This window comes from Aaosphaeria arxii, assembly GCF_010015735.1.
Source record: "Aaosphaeria arxii CBS 175.79 unplaced genomic scaffold BU24scaffold_3, whole genome shotgun sequence".
Classification (NCBI taxonomy): Eukaryota; Fungi; Ascomycota; class Dothideomycetes; order Pleosporales; genus Aaosphaeria; species Aaosphaeria arxii.
Window position 1 is genome coordinate 779539 of NW_022983476.1, and position 20554 is coordinate 800092.

The 20554-nt window shown below is 50.9% G+C and overlaps 9 protein-coding genes across 9 annotated transcripts; 3 read left to right on the forward strand and 6 right to left on the reverse strand.

Annotated features, from left to right (window-relative positions):
* Positions 1-518: 518 nt before the first annotated feature.
* BU24DRAFT_143838 (uncharacterized protein) lies at positions 519-1227 on the reverse strand. The gene has a single exon (XM_033521166.1). The coding sequence runs from the start codon at positions 1014-1016 to the stop codon at positions 630-632; it is 387 nt and encodes a 128-aa protein (XP_033385451.1). The 5' UTR covers positions 1017-1227; the 3' UTR covers positions 519-629.
* A 46-nt stretch (positions 1228-1273) lies between these two features.
* On the reverse strand, positions 1274-1696 carry BU24DRAFT_420135 (uncharacterized protein). Its single transcript, XM_033527403.1, has one exon. The coding sequence runs from the start codon at positions 1552-1554 to the stop codon at positions 1288-1290; it is 267 nt and encodes an 88-aa protein (XP_033385452.1). The 5' UTR covers positions 1555-1696; the 3' UTR covers positions 1274-1287.
* A 636-nt stretch (positions 1697-2332) lies between these two features.
* Positions 2333-5917, forward strand: BU24DRAFT_143879 (GTPase-activating protein GYP5). Its single transcript, XM_033521168.1, has 5 exons — positions 2333-2786; positions 2876-3185; positions 3332-4647; positions 4698-5639; positions 5692-5917. Exons 1-5 carry the CDS (start codon positions 2730-2732, stop codon positions 5755-5757), a joined length of 2691 nt encoding a protein of 896 aa, XP_033385453.1. The 5' UTR covers positions 2333-2729; the 3' UTR covers positions 5758-5917.
* Positions 5918-6687: 770 nt separating this feature from the next.
* Positions 6688-8603, forward strand: BU24DRAFT_431945 (uncharacterized protein; the record flags this gene model as incomplete). Its single annotated transcript, XM_033529899.1, has 5 exons — positions 6688-6733; positions 6791-7069; positions 7126-8043; positions 8095-8252; positions 8307-8603. 5 exons carry the CDS (start codon positions 6688-6690, stop codon positions 8601-8603), a joined length of 1698 nt encoding a protein of 565 aa, XP_033385454.1.
* A 1637-nt stretch (positions 8604-10240) lies between these two features.
* On the forward strand, positions 10241-14891 carry BU24DRAFT_388086 (xanthine dehydrogenase). The gene is made up of 3 exons (XM_033525000.1): positions 10241-10969; positions 11036-14474; positions 14549-14891. The coding sequence occupies exons 1-3, from the start codon at positions 10535-10537 to the stop codon at positions 14758-14760; spliced, it is 4086 nt and encodes a 1361-aa protein (XP_033385455.1). The 5' UTR covers positions 10241-10534; the 3' UTR covers positions 14761-14891.
* Positions 14892-14916: 25 nt separating this feature from the next.
* On the reverse strand, positions 14917-16457 carry BU24DRAFT_420139 (aldolase). Its single transcript, XM_033527404.1, has 2 exons — positions 16057-16457; positions 14917-15987 (listed from the first exon to the last, which is right to left on the reverse strand). Exons 1-2 carry the CDS (start codon positions 16330-16332, stop codon positions 15094-15096), a joined length of 1170 nt encoding a protein of 389 aa, XP_033385456.1. The 5' UTR covers positions 16333-16457; the 3' UTR covers positions 14917-15093.
* A 531-nt stretch (positions 16458-16988) lies between these two features.
* On the reverse strand, positions 16989-17900 carry BU24DRAFT_460202 (uncharacterized protein; the record flags this gene model as incomplete). Its single annotated transcript, XM_033531800.1, has 1 exon — positions 16989-17900. The coding sequence occupies one exon, from the start codon at positions 17898-17900 to the stop codon at positions 16989-16991; it is 912 nt and encodes a 303-aa protein (XP_033385457.1).
* Positions 17901-18547: 647 nt separating this feature from the next.
* BU24DRAFT_460203 (uncharacterized protein) lies at positions 18548-19306 on the reverse strand (the record flags this gene model as incomplete). Its single annotated transcript, XM_033531801.1, has 1 exon — positions 18548-19306. One exon carries the CDS (start codon positions 19304-19306, stop codon positions 18548-18550), a length of 759 nt encoding a protein of 252 aa, XP_033385458.1.
* On the reverse strand, positions 19284-20503 carry BU24DRAFT_490346 (uncharacterized protein). Its single transcript, XM_033533707.1, has one exon. It carries the CDS (start codon positions 20344-20346, stop codon positions 19558-19560), a length of 789 nt encoding a protein of 262 aa, XP_033385459.1. The 5' UTR covers positions 20347-20503; the 3' UTR covers positions 19284-19557.
* Between the last annotated feature and the right edge of the window lie 51 nt (positions 20504-20554).

Genomic DNA, 20554 nt, shown 5'->3' on the forward strand with positions numbered 1-20554 from the left:
AGAGTACACAAGGAAGGAAAAGAAAAAGAGATTCAGCGAAGCAAAGACAGAAATGCAAACTATGTCAGTACAAACGGACAAAGAAAGCGAATCGAGCTGTTCATGTGCACATGTGTTTCAGGCATTTCGTGCCACTATCCATACCTATTCCGATGTCTTTGGTGAACAAGTGGTGACCATGATTCTGATCATGGTTGATCGACTGTCTTGACTCTGTCGGGTGTTCTGGATCGATTGGGCGAGCATGAGTCGGAGGGAAACGGACTAGTCCCTTTGTGGGTTAGCATGCCACAGGGATCTGGAGCGGTCATGAAATCGTGGCCTCCCAGTGAACTCTGTGATGGGAAAAGGGAGACCGATACAACTGTCGCCACGTCTTTCTGAGTCGATGTCCTCGAGGAATGCATGGCAAGATTTCTCTGACTGAACTTCTCGATATCGCTCTAACGATGTAAATTTGTTTGTCGTCCATGGGTTGGCAAATGTTCATATCGGAGCAGCTGGGGATCCTGGTAGCCTTCATTCCAGATTCCCAGGTACTGGTCTCCCGCGATGGTTACCATGATGCCCGTGCTGAAGCCCTGCTCTTTGCGGAAGGACTACAAGTCGGTGATGATGTTATGCTGATTCTATTCGCGAGGAGTTAGGTCTGTTAGGTTGACGGGGCAGATATGGATAGAACTGGTCTTGCTTTGCATAGAGCTACCCGTAAGGTTGAAGATTGAAGGGTCTCCATTATTTCCCGTTGGGGAATATAAGTGAAATGGTCTTGCGGAGACATAACGCAAGGCAGTCTGCAAAGGGGGCAGCGGGATCAAATGCAGGTATTCGTCTTCTATTATCAGTAGGGCCGAGGCCAGCTGTTGCAGACATGGTACACAGTGCACACAGTACACAGAACACAGTATAATTAGGCTACCGGGACCAACAGCCGAACATAAATATGCGGCGGGATGAGATGCATGGCTTCTCTTTTGCAAGGGAGCTGAGGGAGGAAGATACGAGTGGCATGGCATGCTATGCCATATCCCTTTCGTGCCTCCGATGCTGCTCGTCTACCTTATCTTTTTAAGTGCATAGATTCTGGAGCCCAAGATCGGCGCATTGAGGGTGTCATGATACTATGCCGGCCTGCTGGCAATGGAGGGAAGATGTCGCGTGACGATGCAGCCGATGTAGAGGCAAAAAGGGTTTGCCCATCCATCCCATGGAAGAAATGACAATACCGTAGGCTTTTACGAGGAACGAAATGTGTGTCCAGTAGTAGCCACAGCACGGCACAGAACATCACATAGTAGGGGGGAGCCGGACAGGGTCTGGCAGCTGGCTGTGGACGCCGCGCATCTCATTTGTGTGGGCATCCTTAGCCGTTGTTTCAGGTTGCAGTCGAATCAAACCAACCCTCGCCCTGGCGGAGAAAGAGGCTGTTGGTGTCAGCTCATGCAACATCAGCAGTGATATAAAATCCAGAAGGCAGCAGTGGGTTGCAACAGGTCCATGGTTACAAGATAGTAGTTGAACTATAGCGAACTCTAGTGTAGTAAGAGCGAGCATAGCTTGAGCAGGCGGTGAACTCTGCTGAATCTACACCTCTGTGAACAGTAATGGTATCTTGTAGAAGTTAGGGCAGCACTGGGGCAGCAGAACGGTGATTGGTGAATGGTGGATGGCGAATCTATTTTTGAGAAGAAACGGTGTGGATGATGGTGATGGTGGCCGTTTGTCGGTGTTGGGGGGTGTTTTAGTGGCTGCCGCGCCACTCCAACAAGGAGAATAGTTTGGAACTTTAGGGAGTAATAAACAGCCAACTCTCCCCTACTGAGGGTGATCGTCGAGATATACTAATTGTGTGTGTGTGTAACTCCTCTTGGTTGCAAAGGAAGAGACATCCACTCTGTTTGAACAGAACTGAATTGAATTGAACAGAGTGGACATTGGACAAGGAACAAGGACAGACTTGCAGGAGCGGGTCTCCCCTACAGCAGCCTACAGTAGAGCCTACAGAAAGCCTACGACAGCCTACACTACCTACATACGACTGCGTACATGGATGCAACAGCCTCGACATAGGTAATTCCGACCTTTAATAATTCGATTCGATTCGATCCCCTCAGCAACAACACCGCCAATCCCCCGACCGAAAGAAAAAGTGTATCCTCTTTCCCTCTAATCAGTGAACCAAGACCTTCAGCGTTCACTCTCTTTCACTTTCACTTTCACTTTCACCTTCTCTCCACTCCTAGTGCGTAATTACGATACCTGGACCGGTCCACCGACTTCATCTTTCACACACACACGCACATACGTACCCACCCTCCTCCTCTCTCTCCCCTTCTCCTTCTTCTCCTTCCCCTCAATTCAATTCAATTCCCGTACATTCAACAAATGCAACGTTTGACAACGAATCCGCTTCCTTCAATCTGTACCGCCTCTTATCAACCCCGATCGCTACATCGACTGTAGCTTCCCGTTTGAGACACCTCCGTCGCCGTCCCCGTCGCCGCACCCCCAGACTGACTGACTAACGACTCGACACGACACACATATCTATCCACTTCCTCCATAAAACTTCCCTTTTCCCCACACAAGGCAGATCGACCACCTCTTACTGTTGTTGATCACCCTATATCATTACACCATACGTGCGCACTCTACGGGTCAAGATCTGCTCATCCTCCGCGCTGGTACGGTAAAGAGTCGGTGTTGTCAAGCTACCCGTGGCCCCTGCGATGGCCGAACAACAACCCGTACGTCCTGCAAGCAGGAGTAGCTCTCCTGACCGAGGGGTAAGTGCAAATATATACATACAAGATGGCGATCCAACGCCGCCTTGGGAAAGCATTGCTTTGCTAACCATTATCGGCTGTTCACATAGGAAACTTTTGAAGATGCCACTACCGGCATAACCCCACGTCCGAACTCACAATCTGGCTCCCGATCCCGATCCCTCCTAAGTCGACGAACGTCCTCTTCTTCCACCATGACGAAGGACACAGCTCCTGATTCGCCGATCCCAGATATGCCAGAAAATGCTGCAGCTGCTCTAGCGGCGGAGAAGGATAAAGGGAAGGGAATCGAGAGTCTCGACGGCGCTGAAGACCAGCCTGCACCCGAGAAATCGCCCTTGCTCACGGCACATAGAATATCAGTCACCTCGGACATGGACGATGTGTCACTAGAAGAAGGTAGGCACGCCAATCTCTTCACCAAAAATATACCTTATTGGCAGCTCTGGGGTTGCACCATGCCTTGGAATGTGGCTAGACTCTGTTTGCCGGGCATGGCATCTTGCAAGGTGCTTTACAAAGGAATTCTCACTAACGACTCGTAGAAGACAACAAAAGTCCAGGACTACTCCCCAAGCTACCTCCTCGCGAAAACTCCACCAGCGGTTCAGGCCTCCAGGGCCTCTCGGGCAAAATGTCCCCCGTCAAATTCCCACCGCCACCACCCCCTCCGGCCGCTCAAGAGAAACACACCTCACTGCCCCCACCGCCTGCACCGACGAGAAAGCTGACGAGCCCATTCTCATGGTTATCCCGCAACAGCTCAAGCAAGAAACCCGAATCCCCGCCCCTAGCTACAACTACCAGAAGAAATACCAATGCATCTATCGCGACAGTTGGGAGCAACCCGGAGCTCATGCTCAGCAAGATTGATGACGAAGGTGACCAATCATCGAACAACCGCTCGAGCCAGACCAGTCTCCGTGATAGGTTTAAGCTCCTCCGAATGAGGGAAGAGGCTGGAATCACTTTAAATGAGGAAGGTGCTGCTGAGGTAGGCCAGCCAGGTGGAGCTCTTGCGGGCCTCTTGGGCAGAACTACAAGTATTGGGCTTGGTGTTGGGAGCCCGGGTGGCATCCTCGATGATAAAGATGAGCATGGGCATGGAACTGCCTCTGGCCCTACAAGCCCTCGCCCCGGATCCCTCGGGAAACAATCCACGATCAATCCGAGCTTAGCACCCGGGACAGCATCGGGAATTGCTGTCGGACCAGCAGAGGATGCTGAACCAGTTGATTGGGATCTTTGGCAGTCAGTCGTCAACGAGGGGCCCGCTGCAGTCGCTCGCACGAGCTCAGAAGAGTTGAACAGGGCCATCGCTAGTGGCATTCCCCAGGCTATCCGCGGTGTGATCTGGCAGGTCCTGGCTCAGAGTAAGAGTGAGGAGCTGGAACAGACGTATAAGGAGCTGGTGGTTCGTGGTACCGATAAAGAGCACACAATTGCACGCAGTCCGCTCTTACCCAACGGACAGTCAAACAGTAATGGGAAAGAGAAGGACTCAATTGCTTCATCGTCTTCTTCTGTTCATTCGGATTATTCTACGCCAGCAACTACCAACGGAAGCAACGCACCTTTGGCTTCACCGTCAATCACAACGGACAGCACCGAGGATTTGGTAAAGTTGCAAGCTAAGCCCACGGAGCAGAAGAAGACCACCAAAGATGACGCTGCCGCCATCCAGAAGTTGGAAAAGGTGATCAAACGCGATTTGGGTGCTCGGACAAGCTACTCTAAGTATCTCATGGCGGCTGGCCTCCAAGACGGCCTCTTCGGTATCTGCAAAGCGTACGCACTATACGACGAGTCGGTGGGATATGCACAAGGCATGAACTTCATCGCCATGCCTCTCTTGTTCAATGTAAGTATGCAGGTGGCTCTATCTCGTGAGATAACTAACCAAGATGTCAGATGCCAGAGGAGGAGGCGTTTTCGCTGTTTGTGACTTTGATGAACAAGTACCATCTCAGAGATCTGTTTATTCAGGACATGCCGGGCCTCCATCTCCATCTATACCAGTTCGAGCGCCTTTTGGAAGATTTTGAGCCTGCGCTGTATTGCCACCTTCGCCGAAGAGAAGTGAAGCCGCAGCTCTATGCAACACAGTGGTTCCTGACCTTGTTCGCTTATCGATTCCCCCTCCAATTGGTTCTTCGCATCTACGATCTTATCTTGAGCGAGGGTTTGGAGGGAGCCATTCTCAAATTCGGGCTTGTTCTCATGCAGAAGAATGCGGAAACATTGCTCGGTATGAAAGATATGGCTACTCTTACGACTTTCCTAAAGGAACGTCTCTTCGACGTCTATATTGACAAGGCTCCTTCCGCGTCTTCCATTCTGGAAAGTGGCTTTTTCGGATCTGCGGGTGGGGTTGACAAAGAGGTTTACCGTGCCGATATGCTTGTCAGGGATGCTGTATCTGTCAAAATCACTTCAGATATGCTCAAGCAATACACTGCTGAGTGGAAAGAGCAACAGCGAGCCGAGAAAGAACGCGAGACTGAGCTTCACGGCCTCAAAGAAAAGACTGCAACCTTGGAGGTTAAGGTCCGGCAACTTGAACGCCGGGCTGAACAGTCCGACACCGAGCATGTACAGGTTGCCTCTGAACTTGTCAAGACCAAGGTCGAAAATGAGAACCTTGCCGACGAGAATGAAACTCTCAAGACGAAGGTTGAGGAGTTGCAAAAGATTGTGGACACGCAACCTGCAGAGGTCGAAGCCAAAATGAAGCAAGACATTGACAGCATAATGGAAAAGAATCTCGTGGTCCATAACGAGAACAGGGCTCTAGAGGAACAGCTAGCTGAGATGGAGAAGGAATTAGTCGCAACGAAGATGCAATGGGCAACGGTAAGTCCAACCTCTACTATAGTGAAGAGCAAATACTGACTCACACATCTAGATCAACGAGGAATACGAAACCCTCAAGCAAAAGTGGAATAACATTACCCAGATGATGAACAGATAGGGCGGTTGACTCTATCAGTGGGCTCAACACCAAATCTGCTACAGTTCTGGTCTGATTGCTTGCGTGGCAGGCTTGCATTCTCACTCCGCAGAAGATAAAGGTTTCACTGAAATTTTATCTACGACCGTATCCTAACTTCTCTCGCGTCGACCGCGCCCTTTACTTCACGTTCATCTTGTCTATATTCAAAGGGCCTTGTTCACTATGGAAGTGAAGGCGTTTCTTTTTTCCCTTGGTATACCACGACGCGCTCCTGCGTCGACGAAGACTTGATTATGATTTGTAGCTATCGAATACCCCTAGGTTTTAGTGCTGGGATTCAAACGATGTAAATCGTCCCTGTTCTTGTCATAGAGTAATATTGCATTGGCGGGTTGGCTCCCCACGGGCCATTTATTTTAATGAAATCAAGGAAATTTCCCACATAAGAAACCCACCAAGCTCTTATGCTCGTGCGTTTATCGTTATTGGTGCTGGCAAGAGCAAGTTCCCGAGCGCAATATCGAGTGTTGAACGGAACCGGTATGCTGCAGGTAATAGAGGAAGAAAGCCTCGAAGTAAACATGGACCCTGACAACAATGTGTGCACTGTTCAACAAAGACAAAAAACCATTGTTGCTGATCAAAGGGTCTTCAGTATATATATAGCATCAACTATCGCCATCCGTCTGCGATCGTCTTCTGAGTTCTGTGATCACATGCGCTAATCTAGTATTGGTGTAGCGTAGCTCTTCACTTGCGTTTTGCCAAGAACTCTTTGCGACTCCGGTTCTTTCTTCCTCGAACCACGCTTGGAGAGAAAACCTCCACAACACCCAACCGACCAACAACTATTTTGACGCAAGCGTCCTACAACCCTTCCATTTACGCTTCAGAGCCCGTCGTGCGCATCATAGTAAAGTTCGGATCCCATTTCTAAGCGCAGGCAACATGGCTGCCCCCGCTCCCGATATCTCTGCCATTTTGGCAGCACTAGGTAGGACTTTTTCCATTGGGAACGACTTAGGAAACCCTTGGTTAACGATCGCGACAGCTTCACATCAATCTACAACACCGTCACAAACACCACAACAACCGCCACCCGGTCAGCAACCCCCTCTGGCATTGCCTCCAGGTTTCCCGGGCGCGTTGCACAACCCTACTCCACCAGCCATTCCTGGATTCAACCTCCCGCAGCCCACGAACTCCGGAAGCCTTGATTTGAGCGCGATAAGGCCCACTAACAGCGGGTCGGTCAGTATACAGGATGCGCTAGCAAAGGCGCGTGGATTCGCTGCTGAAAAAGGCCTTTCGTACAGTGCTGCGCGACCAGGTAAGCTCTTTCCTTCCCCAAACCTTGATTCCCAGGTATGCTAACTGACTATCCAGGCTCAGCTGAAGATCCTCGGCTAGGCGGACATTCGTATCAACGCTCGCGCTCGCGCTCACGATCTCCTGGACGAGGACATCGTGACAGTTACAATCCATATCGTGATGAGCGTCGTGAAGACCCGCGCCGTGGTGGAACTGGATATGGTAGAGATCGTTCCCGCTCACCACGCGGACGCAATACATTCTCTCCCACCCACCAGTACGGTGGGCGTGACCGTACCCCTCCCGCTAATGACAACTCAGAGGTTATACTGATTGATTCTTCGTTGGTTGGTCTCGTGATTGGGCGTCAAGGAGAGAGCCTTCGTCGCATTGAGCAGCAATCAGGAACTAGGATTCAATTCATCAATGGTCCAGACAGCGGTCCTCAACGTCAGTGTCGCATTACTGGTAGCCCTAGTGCTCGGATTGCTGCAAAGCGGGAGATCAATCGTATCATCGAGGAAAATGGAGGAAATCCAGCCCGGGAAACAGGGCGTAATGCGAGGGGTCCAGCCAAAGTCGGCCAGCAGCAACAGCCTGCTCTGCGTGATGGTGAACAGTCTTCCCAGATCATGGTGCCTGACCGAACCGTCGGACTTATCATTGGCCGTGGAGGTGAAACCATTCGTGATCTTCAAGAACGAAGTGGCTGCCATGTTAACATCGTTGGCGAAAATAAGAGCGTCAATGGCCTTCGCCCTGTGAACCTGATTGGAAGTCCCACCGCTGCTGCGCGAGCCAAAGAGCTCATCATGGAGATTGTTGACAGCGACACAAAGACCATGGGAGACGCCGCCCCTGCCCAACAGAACACCAACAGGCGTGACAACTTCGACCAATATGGTGGTGGCGCTGGCGCTGGTGCAGGTGCAGGAAAAATCAACGATACCATCATGGTTCCGTCAGACGCCGTGGGAATGATTATCGGTAAAGGTAAGGGGGAAATGTGCTGTATGTGTTAAGAGTGATACTAACTACTTCAAGGCGGTGAAACTATCAAAGATATGCAGTCTACGACCGGGTGCAAAATCAATGTCTCTCAGGCATCTGGTGCTGATATCGAGCGCGAAATCGGCTTAGTCGGAACAGCACAAGCGATTGCCGACGCAAAACGAGCGATCTGGGATAAGGTTGATTCTGTGGTAAGTGTTGACCTTGGAACTTCGTTGTTACGCACGGTATTGACACGCATGCAGAAGGAAAAGAACCGTGAGCGAGCCGGTGGATACAGCGGCAATAACCAGCGTGGTGGACGTGATAACGGGAGTTATAATGACAGCTATACTCACCAACAGTCAAGCTACGGGCAGGCAGGAGCCGGGCAGGCAGCAGCGCCGGCGAACCCGCCGGCTACAGGAGATGCTGCTGCTGCCGATCCTTATGCCATCTATGGAGGGTACCAGAACTATCTGGCCATGTGGTACTCATCGTTTGCGCAACAGCAGCAGCAACAAGCGGGAGGACAAGGAGCTCCACCTCCGGGAGCTGCATGAGGCAGATCTATCTGCTGTGACGGTGATGCACATTTTGCTGAGACCTTGCCGATTGATGCGTGCCTGACCAATCTCCGGAAGTATCGTTCATGTGGCTTGACTTTGCTCGACACGCCGTTTCCACGACTGGATAGTCTTTCCGATTCTGACTCTCGACGATTGATTTGACATGTGCACGAACAAAGCCGTGCTGATCGTTTGCATTGATTTTCCCGGACGGACTTCACACATTGCTCTCAACGCTGTCGTCTCGACCGTGAAAGACATGCTGCTGCACTTTTGGACCATTTTCTACTGAACAGCCATCTTGGCGGGATACCTTCTCGCAACCCCTTCTATGCTACCACGATGCAAGATGCAACCGTCATCTTCGCGGATTGAACGACCGTTCAGCCATGCTACAGCTTTATGTCACAACTTGCCCTAACCCATTGCACTCTGGAACCCTGATTATCACTGGGAATGGCAAGATGCGGGTTGAATGCACCCTAAATCTTACCACTTTGAAAGCTTCATGTCTATAGTTTGGGCGGCCTTTTGACGACCGCAACCGCATATTTCAGGTTACGTTGACCCATGATTGGCGAGATGAATTGGTAGGGACCTAGTCCTTCCTGCCTGCATGCAAGTGTCTTAGGTGTAGTTTGACGGCTTGGGTGGACATTGACTGCATTTCTCCCGACATGTGCGTCCAAAGTGTATTTGTATTTTGTCTTAGCAGTATTACCTCGTTAGGTTACTTTTCTTTCCATAAAATAACAATATGAAAAAAAAACCTTCTTTGGAATTTCGTCTCTGCAATCTTCTAAGTATGATTGCATTGACCATAGTGATGGCTTTGAACTTTTGAGATATGGGATACGGTTGTCTTAAAGATGGCAGCGTTTGTCCGTATGCTTTGGCCCCAATCATCGTGGAATTAGATCATGGTATTACCAATATCAACTGTTAGTGATGGATAGTAAAAGATGGAAAAGCGGAGTGCGCCGACATGAGAGTCTAGTGACGGTCAAGTGCGACGATGCTTGGCGTGGTGGAGCACATACAGCACATACACAGCGAGTGAAATGGAAAGGGTGTGAAAAAGAAAAGGCAAGAGTAACAGGCTGAACCAGGAAAGTATATACTTCTCATCTCATCATACAAAAGCAGAGTTAACCCGGAAGACAGTACTTGTAGGTACTTGAACAGATGTATATCTCTTCCACAAAAGATGAAAGGTTGTCCTCGCGACACAAGCCGAGGCTTGAGCGACGCTGCCCCTCTCGCTCTCGTCTAGCCAGTAATGTAGCCAGGAACGAGGGACTAAACACTATGAACTAGGAACTAGGTAGCAGGTAGTAACAAGGTACACTCTAAGTACCTGATAGTAGTATGTATTAGGTATTATTTGGTGTAAGGTACATTGTAGATTCACTCATCACTGTGTGCATGGTCGCGGGGTTCGCCGCTTTCCTGCGGACATCTCGATAAGGAAGATGCAATGTCTCCCCTCTGATTCGTCAATGTCCTCCGTTTACTACTTCTTTGCCCCTCTCACAGCTTCTAAGAGCTACTGTCTAAAGTCCCGTATCTTAAAGCTTACGTTTTCCCCACATCATTTGCATCTACTTAGTTTGGTAGTTATCTAGATCCGACGTTGGTAACACCATCAGAAGGGATGAGAGCGAATTCTAGTTTCTTTTCTCTCTAAACATTCTGGTCTTCTTCTTCTGCCTTCACGCGTCATTTCACACAGCGGAATCGTTTGGGTTTCTTTATTTCCCTTCCAGTTGGGATTCTTTGCATTTGTACTCTTAACGTCCACGCTTAGTCGTACATTCGCCACCATCTCGATCCCCATGTGCATTTAAACCCAGCAAAAGGGGAAAAGAAAACCACAAATCATACTGGAATCATAACCAAAAAGCGGACGAACATCTGGAGTAACCATGGCTCCCGGCCTCGTTATTCCGGACCCCGCGGTCCCAGACCAGCAATCGCACTCCCTCTCCTCCCTTACATCCACCTACGACGACACCCTCCGCTTCTACCTCAACGGCACAAAAGTCGTCCTCGACGATGCAGACCCGGAAGTCACGCTGCTCGAATACCTGCGCGGCATAGGGCTCACGGGCACGAAGCTGGGCTGCGCGGAGGGCGGCTGCGGCGCCTGCACGGTCGTCGTCTCGCAGTTCAATCCCACGACCAAGGAGATCTACCACGCGAGTGTGAACGCCTGCCTCGCGCCCCTGGTGAGCGTCGATGGTAAGCATGTCATCACGGTCGAGGGCATCGGGAACGTAAAGAGGCCGCATCCTGCGCAGGAGAGGATTGCGAAGGGGAATGGGAGTCAGTGTGGGTTTTGTACGCCGGGTATTGTCATGGTGAGTTCATGGGAGAACGATTCTATTCACATTGTATGTATGTGTGTGTGCTAACTTCGAACATAGAGCCTGTACGCTCTTCTGCGAAATAACGAAGCTCCCAGCGAACACGATGTCGAAGAAGCGTTCGACGGCAACCTCTGCCGATGCACAGGATACAGGCCGATTCTAGATGCTGCACAGAGCTTCAGCGTGAAGAAGGGCTGCGGGCAAGCGACTGCGACCGGCGGAGGTGGATGCTGCATGGAGAAGAACGGCAATGGAGGCGGCTGTTGCAAGAGCGGCGGTTCCGATGGAGGAGAAGTGCAACCCATTAAACGATTCACTCCCCCAGGATTCATCGAATACAAACCGGACACTGAGCTCATTTTCCCTCCGTCCCTGCGCAAGTACGATTTCAAGCCGCTCGCGTTTGGAAACAAGAGGAAGAGGTGGTATAGGCCGGTGACTCTACAGCAATTGCTCGAGATCAAGAGTGTGTATCCTTCCGCTAAAGTCATCGGTGGCAGCACAGAAACACAGATCGAGACAAAGTTCAAGGGATTGAACTACACCGCTTCGGTTTTCGTCGGCGACATCGCAGAGCTGAGGCAATACTCTTTCAAAGACGACTACCTAGAAATAGGAGGAAACGTCGTCTTGACGGATCTAGAGAAGATATGCAAGGAGGCCATCGACCACTACGGAGAGACTCGGGGTCAGCCCTTCGCCGCGATCCTAAAGCAGATCCGTTACTTCGCTGGTCGCCAGATCCGGAACGTGGGTACGCCAGCAGGAAACTTGGCTACGGCCTCCCCGATCTCAGATCTGAACCCCGTGTTCGTTGCGAGTAACACGACGCTCGTCGCGAAGAGCCTGGACAAGACGACCGAGATCCCAATGTCGACATTCTTCAAAGGCTACAGACAGACTGCGCTTCCGCCGGACGGGATCGTCGCGAGTCTGAGGATCCCCGTGGCGAGCGAGAAGGGCGAATTCATGCGTGCGTACAAGCAGGCGAAGAGGAAAGATGACGATATCGCGATCGTGAATGCTGCCCTGCGGGTGTCGCTCGGGGAGGACGATGTGGTGGAAAGCGTAGATCTTGTGTATGGTGGTATGGCGCCGACGACCATCGCTGCAAAGAAGGCAATGGAGTTCCTCCAAGGGAAGAAGTTCACTGAGCTCAAGACGCTCGAAGGTGTCATGGATGCCCTCGAGGAGGACTTCGATCTCAGGTTCGGGGTGCCTGGTGGCATGGCGACGTATCGGAAGTCGCTTGCACTCAGCTTCTTCTACAAGTTTTACCACGAAGTCCTTGGCTCACTGCATACTAAAGAAGTGGATGTCGATACCCAGGCTGTCGGCGAGATCGAGAGAGAAATTTCCGTCGGAGCTAAGGACCACAAGGTTGCGGAGGCGTACGAGCAGAAGATTCTCGGAAAGGAACGACCGCATGTTGCCGCGCTGAAACAAACCACTGGAGAAGCACAGTACACGGACGACATACCCGTGCAGAAGAACGAACTCTATGGATGCCTGGTGCTTTCTACGAAAGCACATGCTAAACTGTTGAGCGTAGATCCAGAGCCTGCGTTGGACCTTCCAGGAGTCGCAGCATGGGTGGACCACCGGGATCTTCCATCTCCAGAGGCCAACTGGTGGGGAGCACCTAATTGCGATGAGCTGTTCTTCGCCGTTGACGAAGTTGTCACCGCCGGGCAGCCCATAGGAATCATCCTTGCCGATACTGCCAAACGTGCAGAGCAAGCAGCCCGCGCAGTCAAAGTCGAGTATGAGGATCTGCCCGCGATCTTCACCATCGAAGAAGCTATCGAGAAAGAAAGTTACTTCCCGCACTTCCGATATATCAAGAATGGAGATCCAGACAAGGCTTTCGCTGAGGCAGACCATGTCATCACTGGTATTGCACGCATGGGCGGCCAGGAGCACTTCTACCTCGAGACGCAGGCTTGCGTTGCCATTCCCAAGCTTGAGGATGGTGAGATGGAAGTGTTCAGCAGCACACAAAACCCGACCGAGACTCAGGCATACGTTTCGAAGGTCACGGGCGTCGCTGCAAACAAGATCGTGTCCCGTGTCAAGCGCATGGGAGGTGGGTTTGGAGGAAAGGAGACGAGGTCAATACAGCTTGCGGGTATTGTGGCGTGTGCTGCGAATAAGGTTCGACGACCGGTGAGGTGCATGCTGAATCGAGACGAAGATATCATAACGTCTGGACAACGCCATCCTTTCCTTGCGCGGTGGAAGGTAGCCGTCAACAATGATGGAAGGTTGCAGGCCCTAGACGCAGACGTCTTCTGCAATGGCGGTTGCACTCAAGATCTCTCAGGTGCCGTCGTCGAACGGTCATTGTCACATATCGACAATGTTTATTCGATACCAAACATTCACGTCAGGGGACGGGTAGCAAAGACGAACACAGTATCAAACACAGCTTTCCGAGGGTTTGGCGGTCCCCAAGGCATGTTCATTGCAGAGACGTATATGGAGGAAGTAGCAGATCACCTCAAGATCCCTGTGGAAAGACTCAGGGAGATCAACATGTACGGACCCAACACCAGCATGACGACACATTTCAACCAGACGATGAAGGATTGGTTTGTACCACTCATGTACAAGCAAGTCATGGATGAGAGCGAATACAGTCGCAGACGGCAGGAAATTGAGGAGTTCAACAAGACACACAAATGGAACAAGAGGGGTCTAGCCATCATCCCTACGAAGTTTGGTATCTCCTTCACAGCACTGTTCCTCAATCAAGCAGGCGCCCTCGTACATATCTACCACGACGGATCCGTCCTTGTAGCCCACGGTGGCACTGAGATGGGCCAGGGACTACACACCAAGATGATAATGATCGCAGCCGAAGCACTCAAAGTGCCCCAGGACAACGTCTTCATCTCGGAAACAGCAACCAACACCGTAGCCAACACCTCCTCAACCGCCGCCTCCGCCTCCTCCGATCTCAACGGCTACGCCATCTGGAATGCCTGCGAACAACTCAATGAGCGCCTCCAGCCATACCGCGAGAAACTCGGTCCCGACGCAACCATGAAAGACATCGCCCACGCCGCCTACTTCGACCGCGTGAACCTCTCCGCCCAAGGGTTCTACAAAACCCCCGACATCGGGTACGTCTGGGGCGAGAACACAGGTCAAATGTTCTTCTACTTCACGCAGGGCGTGGCCGCGGCGGAAGTCGAGATCGACACGCTGACGGGCGACTTCACGTGCCGGCGCGCGGACATCAAGATGGACGTCGGCCGCAGCATCAACCCCAGCATCGACTACGGGCAGATCGAGGGCGCCTTCGTCCAGGGCCAGGGCCTCTTCACCATCGAAGAGAGCCTCTGGCACCGCGCCAGCGGCCAGATCTTCACGAAGGGACCCGGCGCTTACAAGATCCCGGGATTCAGGGACATCCCCCAGGTCTTCAATGTCAGTCTCCTCAAGGACGTCCAGTGGGAGAATTTGAGAACCATCCAGAGGAGTAGGGGTGTTGGTAAGTTCAATTTTTTTCTCCTCATACCCGGCTTTGATGTATCCCGCGACAGATATCTAACCGTGTGTCCGCAGGTGAACCCCCACTCTTCATGGGCAGCGTCGTCTTCTTCGCCATCCGCGACGCCCTCAAGGCCGCACGAGCAGAGTTCGGCGAGCACGACGTCCTCAAGCTGCAGAGTCCCGCTACCCCCGAGAGGATCAGGATCTCGTGCGCCGATCCGATTCTCAAGAGGGCTTGGGTGGAGCCGAAGGAGGGGGAGAAGAGCTTCTTTGTTGCTATTTGATGATGTTGCTTTTGTTTTGAGTTTGGGGTCTATGAGTGTCTTTTTGGGGATCAAGGGAAGTGGGCAAATGGATATACGGGAATTCTTTGGACAGTCAAAATTTCTGGCAAGATACCATGCATACGTAACCGTAACGAAATGAACTTGAACTTAAATCTTGAATCGCTTATTGGTGGTTGATATCTCTGTGATATATTTGTGTAAGATGTAATGTGCTACCTTACGTCAAATCATCTATCATAACTTTTCTTAAATATCGTTTGGGTACTCAAAAGGTCACCCCTTTGATGTATGCTATTTTTCGCTTTTCATACAAGATTCCTTTTTCGTCATTCAACTTCTCTTCCTCAGCTGTGCCAATGTCGCCTTCCCCGCCCTACTCTCGTTCCCTCTGCTCAGCTCCCCAGATATCCACTCCCCGACCTCAGCCAACTTCTCGATGTCGACGCCCGTCTTCGCGCCCAGGCTGTGGAAACAATGCACCAGGTCCTCCGTCGCCACATTGCCGGTGGCACCGGGGCTGAACGGGCAGCCACCTAGACCGCCCACAGCGGCGTCGAACGTCCTGATGCCGTGCTCGAGGGCGACGACGGAGTTGACGAGAGCCTGGCCGTAGGTGTCGTGGAAGTGCAGCGCGAGGTCGCTCTTCTCGATGCCTGCAGCGCTGAGCGTCTTGAGGAGCTCTGCGGTCTTGGGCGCCGTGCCCATGCCCGTGGTGTCGGCCACGGAGATCTCGTCGGCGCCCATCTCGAGGAGGGAGACGGCGAGCTCGGCGACCTTGTGCGGGTCGACGTTGGGGCCCTCGTACGGGCAGCCTAGCGCGACGGAGATGTAGGCGCGGACGGGCAGATTGAGGTCCTTGGCTCGGGTGAGGATGGGCTCGAAGCGTTTGAGGGACTCGGCGATCGAGCAGTTCGTGTTCTTCTGCGTGAAGGATTCGGTTGCGGCGGTGAAGATGGAGATTTCGTGCTTGGGTGTCTGGTCTGCGGCGTCGGAGGGAACAGCGTCGGGATCTATGTTGCCTGGGCCTGGGGACGGTGGTGGTGTTGGGTAGCCGTTATTTTGCTGTGCGGAGGAGGAGGAGGGCGACGACGTCCTGGCCTCCCAGGTTTTGAGGAAGTTGTCTAGGCCTTTGACATTCGGGAGTAGCCATTGGTATGTTATGGGCACGGGAGACTGCGGCGGAGCTTGTAGGACCCGTTCCAGTATCTCTGAAGAGTTCGCCATCTACATTTCAATCTTCTTTTAGCTTTCATCATCTTCCATCGCGACGTATCCATGGTGTAGCTAGCTAACCTGAGGAACCCATTTCGGCGCAACGAACGACCCAGCCTCGATAGTCTTGAGACCTGTCTGTGCCAGTCTTTCCACGAGCTCTATCTTTGTGGCCACTGGTATGCTCTGCTTCTCGTTTTGCAACCCATCTCGTGGGCCGACTTCCACGATGCGGACGTGGTCGCCTCCGCGGTTAGGCACGGCTGTTGCAAAGGTCTGGCGGCGGGGACGGAGGTGGTGATGGGGATGCCGAGCAGCGAGCCGGGCGGCGCGGAGGCAGGTGAATTTCGAATTCATGGTGAGGAGAGTGTGTGGGAATAGGAAGACTCGCTGGAGGGTCTCGAGCTGTGTCCGTGACACAGGTAACCTGGAGAGAATGAATGTAAGTAACTACTGTGGTATGAGCGACAGAGAGTGGTGTGGGGAGCGGGAGGGAGCCACTGGAGCTTAACACCGAGGTCTTAAGCTGAATTAAGTAATGACAACCAAGGCAGTTCTTGCCGAAGGTACCCTCTACCATTCATTCACGACTAAATACCTACCAGAGGTACCTGTAGGCAGGTTGATATTCAGTACGTACCTCAATTATAAGTACAATGGCTACAAGATCTTATTAAAATTTCAAGAAGAATTTACGCCAAAGAGCATTTTATTAAGTAATGTTGGTTTAGTTGATTACCTACCTGTAGGTAATGAAGACTAAGGAAACAATAACATAAAGAAACAATAGGGAATAGGGTATAAACGATCAGACATGGAGATGAGAAAAAGAAATGATAAGAAATGATGGGTAACAGACCAGACATAGAATGAAAATATTGGGGAAAATGAAGTCACCAAGCAGTTGAATGCAGGTGATTTGAACAACAACAAAGGAAATATGTCGAGCCATCCAACATCAGTCCCCATCCTCCATAACCCATCCTATCGTCGCAAGAGGCACGCAAGGCGGTTCAAGGGCCTCTACGCGGTAGAATGCTCGTCTGCGGACCACTTGGCCTTTTCCTCAACTCATCTTGCTTTTTCAACGCCGGTTCGACTTCTTTCTGGTACCACTTTGCTCTTGCCTCAGACATCTTTTTCGGAGTCCAGTACTCGTTGTCCTCAGGCGCTGGTGCATCCTCTTTCTTCTTCAGATCAACTTTCGTGACCGTCACGATAGCAGTCACGGGTAGCAGCTCCGTTTGCTCTGTTACGAAATACGACAGTCGACAAGGGTCTTGGTGTCCTAATTTTGTCCCCTCTGGCCCATCTTTAAGCATACTGTTACACCATTTGGTTGCCAAACGCGCCATTTTCATGTCGCAGAGACCATACAAATGGGGCTTCAACTCTTTTACAGGCAATTCATAGGGCATGTAATCCTTCACCTGCTCCCATATCGTTACCCCGCCCTTCCGAGTCTCGCCAATTGCTGTGATATTGGTTGCAATAGGTGTCAGCTCCCGAAGAGCATAGACATATTCGACTGGACTGCCCTTCTTCCGGGCCTCCTCGATGGCTTCCACCACATCTAGTGCATCCGGATTCATCTCTGTGGTGAACTGCAGGGTGCTACCGTCGGACGTTTTTGCTTCGTAGCCGGTGATGAGACTAAGGAACAAGCCATTTTGGGTAACTCTCGTGAATTTGGTGACTGCTTCGGCTCCACCGCAATGGTCCTTCAGGATTCGTTTGCACCTTTCGACCAAAAGTTTGCCTTCTCCCGGTAGGAATGGTCCGTGTACTCGGATGACGTTGGTTGATTTGAAATGGACTTTCAGGTCAACATACACGTCAGGTCCTATGATATCCCCAGTTCCGCTGGACGAAGATGGGGAGTCTGAGTGATATCCTGAAGCCTTATCCATTTGTACGTCTGACATTGCTCAAATGTATTTGTCGTGGACAGTATGGTTTGAGTATGGAATGAGTGAAATTGAGTATGAAAACAGTGTTGATTGAGTAAGGACTGAGTATAAAATCAATGTAGATACTGAGTACGAATTCAATGTAGATCGAATGTGGAATGCAGCATTGTAGAAAGTTATGTGAAAATGACTTCTTATATACATACTTCAGAAAGCGATCCGGGCCCTCTATGACTGTTCTCTATATCAAAGCTCTATCAGCACGGTCGGGGGCAATCTGTTGGTGCAACCTACCTACTATATATGCTACCAAATCATGGCCTCTGGTAATTCCAGATATGGGTACGTGCGAGAGAGAAGACAATGGAAACAGGCAATGAAGTAATAGAAGATATTTGGTATAGTTAGATAACGAATTTAAGACAATAATTATGTAGAGAACATAAGATGTAGAGACCTAAGATATAAAGCTAAGATATATGAGAAAACAGAAATAGGATTGAAAGAATACAGGAAACAGGGGAAGCAGGTCACAGAAGACAAGAAAAACAACATGAATAGGAGGCACATCCAGCCTTCTAGCAGTGATAGTCCCGGGCACCTGGCAGATTCTATGAAGAAGGGTACTAGACAACTCGTTCGCTTGTCTCCCCAATGACACATTATTCCGAAGCGGTGTCTGAGCTGGAAGAGTCCCAGAAGCTCCAGTATCCAGTCTTAGCATCATGCCTCGCTCCCAATTCGCGTTGGGTGATTGTCATGATGGAGGTCACTTCGCGGGCCTGGACTCCCTTGTCTCTGTAGTTATAATAAAGGAGTTTGTGCGGGCTCGCTTGCCCAAATTCTCTGTTGTCTCCATCTTTGTGAGAAGCCTTGATAAGAATGGCCTGTCCCCCCCTCGCTACGTCCTCGAGGACGCTGGTACTGAAAGATGTGCCTTTGACTTTCAATGATTTGACGGGGAGTTTGTCTGGCAAGTCCTTTTGAATTTGAGCCTCAAATTTATCGTAATCTTCGATGATGATTGGCTCCAAAAGTTCAAGTACTCGAAGAGAATAATAAGGAGGGTATTGCGCACTCTCCGGTAGGTTAGCCCAAAACTCGTCCCTTTTTTGTTTGAAATCCTCCGACAATTTCAGATTTTCTTCTACCTGTATCTGAAGTCGCACAGAGCTACCTTCAGGTAATTTGGCTTCGTACCCATCGACGGTATCGAGAGATAAATTCCGAACCATGCTTTGCTCGAATGCGTCGCCGTAGGCCTCCCCACCTTGATCCCTCAAGACCTTCTCGCATTGTTTCAAGAGACGACCTCCCTCATTTCCCGTGTAGGGCCCGAATACCTGAACAAGTGAGGTCGACTTCTGCATCACGACCAGATGCACGAGCTTTCTGGGCATCATAAAGGAAAGGTTTGGCATTTTTGGAGTGTGTATGCAGACGTGGATGCTTTAGTGAGGAAGAATATTGTGTGGACTTGAGTTAATGGTGAATACATCGAAGAAAAGATTTTATATCTGCAGACTCAGGTGGTGAGTCGAGTTCTTTTGACTGCGTTCTATATCAAAGCTCGCTATCTGTGCATCATATTCTACGTGCTACCTAGTCATATCCATCAGTGACTCCGGGCTGTGGTAGTTCCCATAGTCATACGCTGAGTTTGGCATTCCTTTTAGTTACTCACATCCGGCCGCGCGGTCGCATCGTGGTTGACCTGTAGGCATCGCGGAATGCCCTTCTGCGGCAAGACTGCGCCAGCAAGCATGTCCTCGTCGTGGGTGTTGCTGTCAACCTTGGCTCCCTCCCCGGACTCCTTCTTCCACTCCTGCAATAGGTCCTTCGCAGTCTGGTTGGCCTCGTCCTTGCTCAGGAAGGTCTTGTAGATATCTTGCTCATCGACCAGCACGTGATCGTGTGACTTGGGATTGTTGAAGGCGGCGAAGTTGGGGCGCATAGTCATGACGTTGTATGTGTCTACCGACGCTCCGGGTTTGCGTGACTGTAAAGCTTTCGTGACCTCTGGATTCGATTCGTTTGTGAAGGTGACACGTAGATGATTTCCCTCCGCAAGAGCTGCGGTTTGTGCAATGACGCTAGACATCCCAGTGGTGTTGAATAGGAAATCGAAGATCTTAAGACCATCTTGGCTGTTCTCTCTTTCTAATCTCTCTCTTATGCTGACTGCGGCATCTTCTATGGGGTGGAAAGGTCCAATGAGGTCGATATCCTTGGCGTGAGGTTTCGAGAACTTGATGTAGTGGAGGAAGTCGGGCCCCGTAGTTGACGTGAAGGAACTCTTGTCCGCTAGGATTTTGCAATCGGGTTTGTGCAGTTTCCAAGCGCTCTTTTGGCACTCCTTGGAGCAGTACCAGTAAAGTCTGCAGTTACCGCAACACAGCAATTGGTCGCCATTGGCGCTCTGCTGCTTCTGGCAAACGAAACAAAACGGTGTGGGAGCCATGGCGCTACAGGTGGATCCTTGAGGTAGGAATAGTATGGCAAAAAAGAAAAGAAAAGAGAGAACGATGTACAATTGGAATTTCTGGTAAATGGGCGATGGTGTTTGAGCGATTGAGATAATTTTCGCTTGCTGGCATCAATAGGTACGAGTTAGATCTGACGACGTTGCAGTCTCCTGGTGGAAATCTGTAACGAAGCTCCGACTGCTG